This window comes from Crocodylus porosus, unplaced genomic scaffold (assembly GCF_001723895.1).
Source record: "Crocodylus porosus isolate Cpor-Errol unplaced genomic scaffold, CroPor_comp1, whole genome shotgun sequence".
NCBI classification, from domain to species: Eukaryota; Metazoa; Chordata; order Crocodylia; family Crocodylidae; genus Crocodylus; species Crocodylus porosus.
Genome location: NW_017728907.1, coordinates 5,054,486 through 5,068,245, shown reverse-complemented (window position 1 = coordinate 5,068,245; position 13,760 = coordinate 5,054,486). Strand labels below are relative to the sequence as shown.

General features: G+C 39.6%; 1 protein-coding gene across 1 annotated transcript in view; it reads left to right on the top strand.

The window, feature by feature from the left end:
* PTPRC (protein tyrosine phosphatase, receptor type C) overlaps nt 1–13,760 on the top strand; it is a 150,864-nt gene that overhangs the window by 36,830 nt on the left and 100,274 nt on the right. The window contains exon 3 of the mRNA XM_019530565.1: nt 13,393–13,503. Within this exon, the coding sequence (XP_019386110.1) occupies nt 13,393–13,503 (111 nt within the window). The remainder of the gene's footprint in view (nt 1–13,392; nt 13,504–13,760) is intronic.

Here is a 13,760-nt window from a genome sequence, read left to right as displayed (position 1 = left end):
AAGGTTTTGGAAGTCAGGCTGGGTGAGGAAAAGTTGAGAGCGCTAGGTATGCTTAGTTTGGAGAAAAGGAGATTAAAAGGGGCATGAGAGCACTTTTCAAATACTTGAAAGACTGCCAAAACAAAAAAAAATCCCACCAAAATCACAGAGCATAATTGTTCTTCCTTGCTGAAGACATGAAGTCCTGGTTCTTAGTTGCAACAAAACAGATTTAGATTAGATCTCAGAAAAAAAAACCTTCCTTACTATTAAAACAGTAAGACACTGTAATAGACTGCCCAGGGATATAGTAACATCTCCTTCATTGCAGAATGTCACGAGGAAGCTGGACAAATGTCTAACAGGGATGATTTACAAACAGCACTCCTGCATTTATGTCTGGGGTTATACCTAGTGACCCTTGTGGTCATTTCTGATTCTATGATTTAAGGGCCTGACCTTATTTTTCCTGAATCCAGTGGCAAAAATCCCCTTAACTTCAAGCCCTATTATGAGAATTTTCCTGTGAAGGCTTTTTATGAGGCTAAGCAATAAAGCATCATTGCAACCCTTCAATGCAACCCTTCAATTATGAATCTGAACAAGGTACATTGAGTCTTCATCCCTTTTAAGTTTTAAATTATGGGATACATTTTGTTCTGGTTTACATTGCATTCAACTCCAATCACTTCTGTAGATACAGAGGGTCAGATTTTGTACTGACAGCCAACACAATGACAGTTGCAAAGTCAAGTGATGTATAATTTAAAATCTGTCATTTTGGAGGTAAATACATATAAGACCAAATCCTCAGTTGGTATGAATCAGTCGAGTATAGGTCCACTGAAGCTAGTAAAGCCATGCCTAGTACAGCAGAACAGGATCCAGTCCTTTGTCATAATGATTGAACAATGTTTTTAAAACTGCATGTACCATGCAACCTGAAACACACTGAACTTTAATTATGGTGGAAAATTTCCAAAGTTGGGAACCTGCGTATGCAGCATACTCTGCAAAATGTACAATGTTTCTATAGCCTTGTAAATTACTAACAGTTTAATCTTTGTGGTAGGAAGGACTAGGAGATTCATAATGAAACCAGTGTATCAGAACGAGTTCATGTACAAACTTGTTTGCTAACTCTCCACTCTGTCAAAATACAACACACCACAGCACAGACACTTAATTGTGCAATCAAATAAGAAGCATATGGCTTCAGGAGAATTAAAAACTTAAGTTGTCCTATGTTGCTGTAGTTCACCCAAGACATACCAACTCAATTCCTTCATAACATTGCTTATGAATTTGCTCTTTGTTGTGTTTAATAGACTACTGATAGCTGAAGGAAATGTAGAAAAATATTTATCACATAAGACAAATATCACATATTATAAATTCATTTAAAAGCCACACCAATATAGATATAAACCACAACAAAAATCCAGTTGTGAGATATAAGTAGCTTTGTCTCTCTTAAAAAAAAACACAATACAAGTAACTATATATCTTGATAAAGAACATGCCAAAAACCACCCCTCTACCTCCAAAATAATGAAATGATATATCCCAATGGTTGGATCATAGTGGCAGTGGATTGGGGATTCAGGCAATGGACTGGAATTTGGAGATCTGGCTTCTAATACAATTTTCTTGTGTGAAATTGTGTAAATCTCTGTGAGTTCAGTGTCTCACTATCCTTCAATTTCTCTTGCACAGAATTATAAAAGTATTTGCTTTCCCTCACTTGTCTATTTTGTCTAATTACACTGTTAATTTTTAGGATAGCAACTGTCTTGAAATATATTTTTGTATGGCACACTTTACAAAGGGGGTTATTTCATTTTGAGGCCTCTTGACTTTGCCTGTAATCTAAATAAAGTATATTATGAAAGGAATGCTTACTTTAAAAGACACACTTGCATTTGAAACTTCTTGCCCATTCTTTTTTACATTTAGCACCCAAGATTACAAAAATCAAAGGAGCTTAGGAAAAATGTTATTTTCCATTTTTCCCTCCCATATGGTTGCTTTTTGCATTTTACTACATATTGGGCTTGATATCTAGAAGAGTTGAGTAATTCCAGCTCTAAATGAAATCTGTGTGAGCTGTGTATGTTCAGTATACCTGAAGATCAGACCCGTCACATTTTATCAGTTTCACTGATCTGCCTCATCCCCCATAGCCAGATATTCAGAGTCCCCTTTTGTTTGTTTGGCTCTTTCACATAGCTACAAATAGTGGATATATTTTCAAATAGCAAATGTGATTATTTTATTGACAGTAATTGAAAGAAGGTAAGGCAAGGTGCTGCCTCAGGTTTTAGACAGATGTTCAGTTTAAGATGCTATGACCCAACAAATTGCTCTTCCTGTCTTGCTGCATTTACGTGGCAGGACATGGGATTGTGGGACAGGGATTAGATCCCTAACACACGTTGCTTGTCAGGGCAGGGGGAGCCCAGAATCATGATTCTGACCTTTTCTTGCATTACCATGTTCCAACCATCAGCTGATTGTCAATTGGTACTGGGGACCAAACTGAGATCTGAAACCATCCTGAGTCAGGTCCTTGACCTCAGATGACACTGAACACCCCAGCTGTAGTTTTAACTCCATCTCCTTGAGCACAGAAAACCCTGAATCAGGTTGCTGCAGCCTGATCCTAGAGTCCTTCTGGACTGCAACCTTTAAAACCTTGTCTGCCACCCAGATGAGCAGCACACAGGATGTCAACTATCTCAAGCACAGGGACCCCGGGATCAGGCTAAGCCAGGCTGATCCTGGGGTTCCTGTGAGCCGGACTGAGTTAAAACCCTGTGTGCCAGCCAGCTGGGTGACGCATAGTGTTTTAAATGTCCTGGTGTACAAGGACCCTCATATTGGGCTGCCAGGATAGCTGTATCCTTGGTCCTGGGGCTGCTTCCTGCTGGATCCTGACACTCAGAATGGGCCAGCCCTAACTGGCCACATGTTCAAGATGACTCGTTCAGAGTCATCTTGTATTCGGGTAAATAAGATATGTAGTCCTTCCAGCCAACAATTTTAATTAATTTCCAGTTATATTCCTCACATATATGTGATGTGTTCTATGACTGTGGACAGAAGCCAACATGTCATAGTTGTAATAAATATTAAGCCAGGACTTGATATTCTCTCAAAGGCATATTTCATTCCTCACCAATGCTTTTCACTGTATTTCCAAAGATTAACATGATCTTCACTTTGGAAATCCTTCTCTTTATCATATAAATGGGCCTGGACAACTAAAAATAATCACAAATACCAATATGGTGAAAAGGAGTTTAATCAGGAGACATGAAGACTGCACTAGAGAAGTTGTGGTTTAACACTAAGATACGACTGATTACTTGAGCATGCAGCTGCTATGGTAACTCAGTTGCACCATTTGAAAGAACTTAAATTCTAAACCACAGCACACTGCAGCCTCTTCCTTTTTAGTATAGTAGTGATGAAGAAAAACAGAAGTAAATAGAGCGAGGGAAACCACAGAGCAGCAAAGGCGTTGTTAGCAGGCCTGTGTATTTATTCTGCTCCTATAAAGATGATAGACGACATTACACTAAAAACATAACACAATCAACAGAATTTCTTTCCCTATATGTTTGATAATAGAGGGATTCTTGTGTAATTGTGTATTTACATTTCCCTCCCAAGATCATAGCAGTGCTGTACAGGGAAAAACATATTTGGATTCATGCATTTTTTTGTGCATGCTACTTTGTGTAATATTTTTGAGGAAAGATGCTCAATGGAGTTGAAATATTCCATCTAATTGTGTTTCTGATAGAAAATGGGGGGGGGGTGTCAGTAAATTTAAAATTTCCATGAGAAAATAATGCTTGTCCCTATTTTGGTTTATTGGTGGAGGAATCAAAATGAAATATTTTAAATTTGTGTCAGAATGACAAGATTCAGAATTTTTTGAACTGAGCGGCAACATTTCATTTCAGAGTTTCAGAGCAGTTGAACAACATTTGCTTTTACAGTTGTTTGTAACACATTACGATACCTCCATTGTAGTCCAAACCTCCATTTTGTCTTTGGGCTGGTTTTGCCTGAGAACTACATCTCCCATAATGCAAGAGAGGACTGAGTCACCATAGTGCATCTTGGCAGTCACGCAATACTTGGTGCATTAACAAACGTAATAGGGAAACATGTCTGGCCCATAGGGAAGAATGGCAGTGATGTTCTTAACAACTAACATTTCTCATGAGACAGTTAGCTACAGGGGGAGAAATGGAGGTAGATGAACAAACTTGAAGCATTTTTCCATGTTCAATATTGCATGCATTGAATGTGCTATGAAGAATATTACAGCAAAATAAAACAATCTTGAATAAGCTTTATGCATTTTACTGTATACATGTGTTGAAAATGTTCTCCAAAGTTTTGTGGGTATTTCTTTTGTTTGTTTTCAAAAATACCAGTTTCCTGACACACAATATTCCACTTAATTGATAAAACTCCCCATTAGACTAAATTTAAAAATCAGCGTTGCCCACCATGCAGGAAAAAAATCATACTATTTTAATGTGAACATTATACGATATTCTTCAAATAATGTGCAAAAAGCAACAGGTTTGACCACAGAATAGCTTGGCGGCACAAAGTGGAAAAATAGTTTTCAGAATAATCCGTGATAATATGTACATGTATATTTCCTGATTCTGCAAGCACATATACACATGCAAACATACTTATTGCTGTGATATAAATTATCCATATTTATAACTGCTTGTAGTATTGGAGCTAACATTTGTACAGACTTAATTCTGCAGTGGTAATTAAATTCTTTGGGTTTTTTGTAGCAAAGAAGTAATAACTTTTTAGAGCCTGAGTCTCATTTTCTCTGTGGCCTTAACATTTGTGTCAGTTACACCCATCCCACTTGAAGTAAATAAAAGTAAAATAAATCAAGCAGTGATGTGGTAGAAGTATGTTCTAAGGCTTCTTGCCTTACTTACCCTTTATGTCCTACTAGAAAGTATTCATTTCTTGTTGCAGTTCAATACCGGCTTGCAGTTGAGCAAGATCTATGCTGATCTATGTCCAGATCTATGCTGTTTAGTTGCAGCCCCCCTAAAATAGTTTTACTCATCTAAAAAAATGGTTGCATCCTGCTGCTTTCTGTGTGGAGGTGGAGAGCGGGGACCTGTGGAAGTAGAGCAGTTCAGGTCCAAAAAAATACAGTGGGGAAGGGTGAGACAGGTTTGGAACCTACACCTGGGGCTTTGCGTAGGGTTCTGTTAGGTAGGGGCTTTGAGGGGAAAAAGCAGAGCTAGGCACAAAAAAAAAAAACAAACCCACTTTACTTGTATGCAAAACTATCAATAATGAGGGAAATCATCCCAGCTGCAAATGTAACTGCAACCTATAAGGAAGGATTTTTTCCTTTAACGTAGCCTCAAGCACAGGATGCACTCTGGTCATTTTAACTTCATAGTAGGTCAAAGTATTGTATTATACTGTATTATATTAGTTGCATGCCAAATACACTATTAGTAAAAAAGGGTTCTGACTCCTTCAGCTCCTTCCTTGATGATTTGTCTTGTCATATGTAGTTCAAGCTGAAGTGTTTACATTCATTCCACCTTGTCTGAATGCAAAATAACATACAGTAGGACAGGGGTGGCCAACATGGGGCATGCATGTCACAAGTGGCTTGTATGACGTGCAGCAGATTGGGGCAGTGGCAGACAAGTTGGCAAAACAGAAAGCAGAGTAGCAGATCTGAGTGGCATTCAGAGAGGGCCCAGATTGAGACTTAATTTACCCACTTCAGTAGGATCTCAAAAACATGTGACCACTACACTATACCAGATGCATAATTGCACTTCCAGGAAGTTAGCAGCTGCTATTCTATTTCCAGATTTAGCTGGTAAATCCTACTGTTCTAGAGATTACACATTTCATCTTTTTTCAGCCAGGTTTCTTAACAGCATTTACTTTTCTTGTTTAATATTTTGAAAGGTCTTTGTAAATGTATAGTAGGCCCATATTGCACTGTTGGGTACTATATGTCTAATTGTTTCCAAATGAAACAAATGTTAGCTGAGTTGTTTGTGTTTGTTACTTTAGGAGTTTGTCTTCCCATCTAAATCCTTCTTTCCATTTTTGCCAAGTGGTGGCAAGAAAGCAGAGTGAACTAAAGCAGTTATGCAAATCTCTCATTTGATGGCTGGTCTTCCAGTGAATATGCTTTCTACAAATTGTCCAATGAGGGGTATGGTTGGAGCTGGTGTGGTTGATAATTTTACAGGTCTATCATGTGGGCCAAGAAAGAACTTTCTACTGGCCAGGCCAGAAGGTGTATGAGACTAACTGTAATCTGAAAAATGATTAAAAGTTTGATCCAGTTTGAAATTTGGTGAAATTTTGGGATAATTCCTATATAATCCAGACTGCTGGATTATATCCCTAAACCCATCCCAAACCTTTCTGTAACTGTCATTTATTTTTCCAATGTACTGTACAGAGTTTACTAAATATCCCTGAATTTTATTCTAACAAATTGGAGAAGTATGTTTCTTGATATATAACCAAGAGAAGAAGGCTGTGATTTCAAGGGTAAACTTGATCACGCAATCAATGAAATATTTTTAATAATAGTGGGACATATTAAAAAAAGTAAATTCATGGTGGGCACATCTTCATAAGATATTAATTCAAAGTAGACTTACTGCTCAGTAAAAATAGTGTACCAATGAGCCTACCTGGGAACGTGTCTACACATGTCTCTTGGGAGCAGATTTGCTCCCAATGGGAGCTACCTGGTACAGGGCTGTTTCTACCATATTCTCTTCCCAAGCACCCCCTGGGTGGTAATCTGGGGGCTGGCAGGGAAGTAGAGAGCCCCTAAGTCCTGGTGCTGTCCAGCTCCCAGGTAGTATTTATAGGTAGTAACTAACTGTGCAGGAGACTAATTTACTGCACAGTAAATGTGCACATGTATAGACAATGACACTTTAATGCACAGAAGATTAGTGTACAGTAAAGCATCCCATGTAGATATACCGTGCATAATGTTATGTGTATTGAAAGTGGCATAACAAAACTTTGAGTGTTCTGTGATTGTTACTTCTGTCTTTTAAAGGTAACTATTCAATTTCTTTGATTTCTCACAACTGGATTATAATGGGAGATTACAATTTTACACAATGTTTTGGTATTATGGTGCCACCTATCGAATTCTTACTAGCTACATTTTATTCTAGCTTTATAATAAAGAAAAAACATGAGGCATATATAAGGTTCCTAGCATAGGATCACAATATAAATCTAATAGCAAAATAATTCACATTAAAAAACAAGGAAGATAGCCCTGTTGGGTTTATCATTTGCAAAGTCATTTAATAAATAATTCTCACCGTAAATCATCATGACAGTGATTTACAGTTAACAAGTCCTTCAATATAATTAGATTAAGACCATTGTTCTCCATTTTACTGAAATCTGGAGAGAATAATGGATGTGCCCAAAGTGTCAAAAGGTGTCAGTGTCATAGCTGGGATTAAAATGTAGTTATTTCTTTCTCGGTCTTGTGCTCAAACCAAATGATCCCACTTATCTTGAACTGCTGCATGTTAAAGCTTCTTTCATATCTCCATCACATTTGCATTAGAGGTAATGTCTATTAAGAATTATTTCCAAATGTTGGTTTGTGATTCTGTTTATACTGTTTTTGCAGACATCAACAGTAATTTAGTTCATATGAATGTTCACAGAAAGTATATTTTGGCTTGCAGCCAGGGCATGTTTAACAGCTGAAATGAAATGAGATTCAGAAAGAATGGATATAGTTCATGAAGTTTAGGTAATCCAGTTGAAGATAAAGAATTAATGTTATGATACTTGAGTGAGAGGTTTTCACTGCTCAGATATTGAATTTCAATAACTTAAAGACATTCAGAGACTCATGTTCGCTATTTGCTCACATACAGCTTCCATCCCAGTTTTACTTATTTATGTGAGTTTATACAAATGCTAAAAGATATCATCCATCTATGATAGTTTTTGTAAGATCAAGAAATATAAATCATTCAGATGAGCACTTCTACTTTTGGGTGATAATCCATGTCTGATTTCTACATCTGTTGAATTTTATCTCTCTCTGATATAGCTGTGGAGTATGTAGGTAGTATTCACATATCAGTGGAGATGCATGCTAACTAAAGGAATGAAGCCACTAGGAAAACTCATGACTCATATATGCTAATAGTACAATGTTTGTCTCAGTATTATCATTAACTGGGTACATCTACACAAGATGCTATGGCTGAAGGAGCAAGGAGGTGTTCATGGGAAGCCCCACGTGAAGGGTTAGCCTAGCATGATGGCTCATGGACTGGGATCTGCGCACCATTGGGCTGGGCAGCAAGCCACACATGGAGGCATGGAGACATGTACCATCAGGCTGAGCGGGCTCTGTGCCTCTGTGGGTAGCTTCTTGCTGGAGTGCTGGAAGCCTCATGTGGAGGCACAGAGCCTGCCCAACGTGATGGCTCACAGCTTCCAGCCCATGCGCTATTGGTTTGGGCCAGCCAGCTCTGTGCCTCCATGTAAGGCTTCTAGTACTCCGGTGGCAAGCTGCACATGAAGGCACAGAGCCTGCCTGGCCCAATGGCGTGCCGCTCCCATCTGCAGTGTCACAATCCATGCATGCTGGCATGGTGTTAGTCCAGTCTGGTCCAAAGTTATGCATCAGTGGGCTGGGCTGGCTCTGTGCCAGCTGATGCAGCCCCCAGGACTCAGCTAGAGGTGTGCACCACGGGCAGCTCTGTCTGCCATAGCCAAGAGCACTCTGAGGTCCCACTGCCTCCTGCTGCTGCTGCTGCTGCTGCTGCTCTGGGGACTTCACACCATGGTGGTGGGGACTGCACACCACACCCTCCCCACAAACCCCATACCCCCCCCCACACGCACCGAGAAACCCCCCACATATCCCCAGGGGAGCTACTGCTGGGAGGAAGCAAGTGGCAAGTAGGCATGGGCTGTAGGTCCAGAGTATGGGGCACTGGCAGGGCTGGGAGTGCTGTGGCTTGGGAGTGAGGGGCAATAGCATGGGCAGAAGTAGGGCACTGGCCTATCAGGGCTGTCCCACACCACAAAGCAGTAGGGGGTGGGACATCTGCAGCTGGACCTGTGTCCTGGTGCATAGGGGGAGATGCTGCTTGGAGACAGCTAGTGGGAGGTTGTCAGGGAATGAGGGGCATAGGCAGTTCTGCTGGGAGCTGTGGCTTGGGAATGAGGGACAATGGCATATCAGGGATGCTTGGCACCACAAAGAAGTGGGTGTGGGGCTATCGCAACTGGACCTGTGTCGTGGTAAATGAGGGAGGAAGCAGGAACTCTGATTTTCCATAAAACCCCCAAAATCGAATGCCAATATACATAGGTATTTAGAATTTATTTTATTATAGTGATTGAGGCACTGGTAAGCTTCCAAATTGCTTTAAAACTATAAATATATCAATAAAATATTGTGATCAACTGATACCTATATATATAAGGGCCTTTTATTTTAATCACAGATTTTGGGGTTTTAATTAGAGAATTTGTGATTCTTTTTACCAGATAATTTCCATTTCTTTTATCAGAGAACACCAGGATCTCTGCTTATCAAGTTAATACAGACAGATTATTTTGAGTCCCCAGAAGTCTGCCCATGAACTGCTGTGTCAAAAACGAGAGACTGAGTTTTGACTATGGCAGGTCAGCTGGTCAACTGCATATGTATCCATTATGCTATCTTAGTATTCCATTTAAATTCTGATGGTTGTGCCTGGAGCTTTGTTTTAAAGGGTTGAAGGAGCTCATGTTCAAAGTGTTAAAGATATCATAATTATGAAGTATCATGGCAAGAGAGTAAGGTAAAGGAGAGATAATAAGCAGTGAGGCACTAGTTGAAAAAAAGTGAAAGCAATGAGGAAAATGCTATGGACTTGGTAAATAGAAAAACACCAGCAGAAGGAGAGAAAGAGCTGCTAATAAAGAAATATTGCAGGTGTGAAGGCTTCCTGTTTACTGAAAACACGACAGCCATAACAGAATGAAAGAGATGTCATAAGGCACCAGGGGTTCTTTTCATACGTATTTCAGGATTTCTGTTGAGAGAGGGGGAGCTTCTGAAAGAAACTTATGGTAAAAATGAGAAAGAGGTGCAAATATTAAGAGAATTCTGTTACTGTAAGGGCACATCCACATGAGCATGCACGTGCACTTTGTGGCACCTCAGAGGCTTTTAAGGCACTGCAAAATGCACCTGACATATATGATTTGGTTCTCTGCACTGCATATTTGCAACCAGGAGCCATATTTAAATACCAATATAATAAAACAACAAGTGGGTTGAAAAAAAGCAGCATGGAGCATGTGGCAGCAGCATGTACCACCTAAAACCAGAGCCTAGTTGGACAGAGCCACATTCTGGTTACTATGCCTGGATTGCTGCCACTGCACCCCTGTGGAGTAGATTAATTAACTCCACAGTAAATGTAGCAAGTCTACATGTACTTAGACATAGTCTACAGCCTTATTAGACTGGTGTAAACTCTGCAGCAGCACACATGTAGATGATAACCTGGCTGGCTGGGGCACAAGAGTGCTTCAGTGTAGGGCTGTCTGCTGCCCCCAGGCCCAGAATGGAGCACCCACATGCCCCAACCATCCCCTCGTCAGCACGTTGAGCCAGGGGGGAGCTGTCCGGGCTGGCAGGCTAACCCCTGGTGTTTCAACCCAGCTCAGTGTGCTCAATGTGTATTTATTCTCCCTTTAACATGACTTGCTCAGACAGATAAAGCCATTTATTTCTATCTCCCACATTAACCATACATGACAAGCTGAAAGAAGCCTGACAGAAGGATTCTGGGTGCACTGCTTGGGTCCCCATTTGGTGATGTTTGGCAGACATTTAAGGCTGTGAAGAAACAGGAATCACTGTAAATGGGAAAGAAATGTGCATCTCAGCTGTGGGAATGAAGTGAAAATCGAAATATATGCAATGTGGTAGCTCACCATGACTTGAAAAAAGAGTTAGAGTTGAGGGGAACTGCACTCAATGAGCACTACCATATATTTTATTTAGATGGGCTGCACTAACCTATCCTTGTGGTAGGTTGCCATCAGCATGGGTAACAAGGAAAGATTTAAAAGCAGAATATGCAGACCTGATATGGAGATTGGTGTGGAGGGTAAGAGATGTTCTATATAGGTGGGATATGGAAAGAAATGCCCACAGGAGAAGTGCAGGGGGGAGGAATCAATGGAACATGTATTTTGGGAATTCAACTTTGCATGGGAGGTTTGGAGGAAGGCATAGAGATTTTTACAAATTTTAAAAGTGAATGGTAAGATAAATTTTGAGAGTTTGATATATGGGTTGGTTAAGAAAGGATGGAAAGAAGGGAAGATATGGGCATTGGTGATCTGTGTTAATGCAGCACTCTGGAAAGTGTGGAACTTGCTGATCATGAAGGGAATAGATTTTACTACAACGCAGGTTTACAGCTAGTCCTGTCTGAGGTCAGATATTGCATGCAAAGGGATGATGATGAGGAAGATGAGAGTAAGAGTGAGAAGATGTGGAGGAAAGACAAATAGAAATACATATTCACCTAAGGAGTGCCTGAAATAGTTGGGTAAGAGAGAGGGTAGGGTAGGAGGGGGAATAGTGGTGGGGCAAAATAATGTTGTTATTGTAAACTGTTAAGAGGTGAGGAGGAGTTAATATGTTATGAGGTTTGTTAGATGATGTAATGGTTTGATATTTGTAAATATGTATTATAAATTTTGGATTTTTTAAAATAAAATGTTGAGTTTAATAATTATAAAAAAGAGGTTCTCATCAGTATATCAAATGTAGCATTTTTGGCACCAATAGGAGGGTGTCAGGGCTGGCTCTGGCCTTCCCAGTGCCCATCTGATAGTGTGATATCTCCAGGTTTGGTGCCAGTTCCCTGTGGATTGGCAAAAACGTCCACCCATTTTTTAAGGGCCACATGCACAGAATAAAGGTTTCCATTGGCATTTCAGCCTTTTTGGCTAAGATCAGATGTAGCGGTTTTAGTGCCAAGGAGAGGGTGTCAAGGCTGGCTGTGGTCCTCCCAATGCCAGGCTGGTATTGTAGTACCTCCAGGCCCGGTGCCAGTTCCCTGTGGATGGAACACCCATCCATTTTTTAGGGGACCCACATTCCCATTGCCGTGTTTTTCCAATATGGGCCTTGCATTTTATAGTCATGCCTAGTATTGGCTGGATTTAATCAACTTCATACTTGGTTTCCATTACTGAGCACATCCTGCTTTTGGCAACAGCTCAAAGATAGACAGTGTATTTAGTGAGGTTTCTTTGTGTGCGAATGTAAGACAAGGAACTTTCCCCCCATACTGACTGGGGGGAATAATCTCATCTTGTATTTGAATAAATATGGTATATAGCTTGATTTTTCAGAGGTGCAGAAAAGTCCTTAGGTCCTCTTGAAGTCAGCAAGCATACTTGGATGCTCAACGTCTTTGGAAATTGGGGTATTTGCTACTCTTTTGACAAAAGTACAACAGTGCCTACAATGAGTCACCTATGGCTTGGAAATGTTTGCCTTTTCTGGATCATCTATCAATGGAATTTGTCTTCGTTTCATTCATTTTTGATCCATAATTTTATGGGTCTTTGTGTAACAATAAGTTCTTTGCAAAAGTGGTTCAGGATGAACCATTCTTCATCTAAAGGTTCTCTCCCTGTACTCATTATTGACTTTCTAAATGAAAATACTTGAATCTTCCTTAAAGTGTTGCTCTGACCCTAATTAAGTAAGGAGTGATCTGAAAACAACTTTTTATTCCAGAATTGTCAGCAGAAGAAACAAATTCCCATATTGAATCTGCCTGAACCTTAAAGGAAATGAAGCATGAACTTTGTGGGTGTTTCCTATCTCTGTAATGAGAAGATCCAAATGTCTGAATGCAGACTTACTTGAGACTTTAGGAATATTTAGAACTGGATCATAGCTTTGAGGCTTAATCTGTTTTTTGTAAAAATGACAATTTGCTCTTGATATGCCTTTTCTCTCCAATTAATTAGTGACAATTTCTCCCTTAGTTAATAAAGTTATCCTCTGTTCATCAGTATATCATGCAGTGTATTATTCTGAATAGCCTATGTTTTTATATATTACTGTGTTGATTTGAATGATTCTGAAGACTTATGCTAATATTGTTATAAAAAATGTTAATAAAATGTTAATAATAACATAGAAGTTACCCACTCATTTATTCTGGAGTAAGCAACAATTCTGGCTTATGAAGAAGCAGTCAGTAGATCTTTTTTTTGTTTAACCTGTACTTTTAGCTATGTATAAAATTCAGTGGATAATGTGTTTTCCCTATTGTACAACAGGAGAAACAGACACAAGAACTGTAAGTGCTACTTCTATTATCACTTCACCTTCACCCATGCACTTCTCACCCACCCGCTTCACATCATCCTCACCTGCAAGCATCGCTGAAGGTAAAAGTGAAACCTGGGACACAGCTTCCATTGTCACCTTATTGTTTCATCTTATTGTTTCAGCTGCACTAACATTCTGAAGTCAAAACTATCACAGTTGCTTATTACAACAGGTTTATTTCAGGGGAAAAATATTTAGTTACGTTTGGAAAATATTTCTCAGCATATACTTGGTATGTTTAGGTCCTGATACTTACATTACAATTCCATTACAGGAATAGAGCATAATATTAAGTCTTTAAGTAGAAGTGATGCAG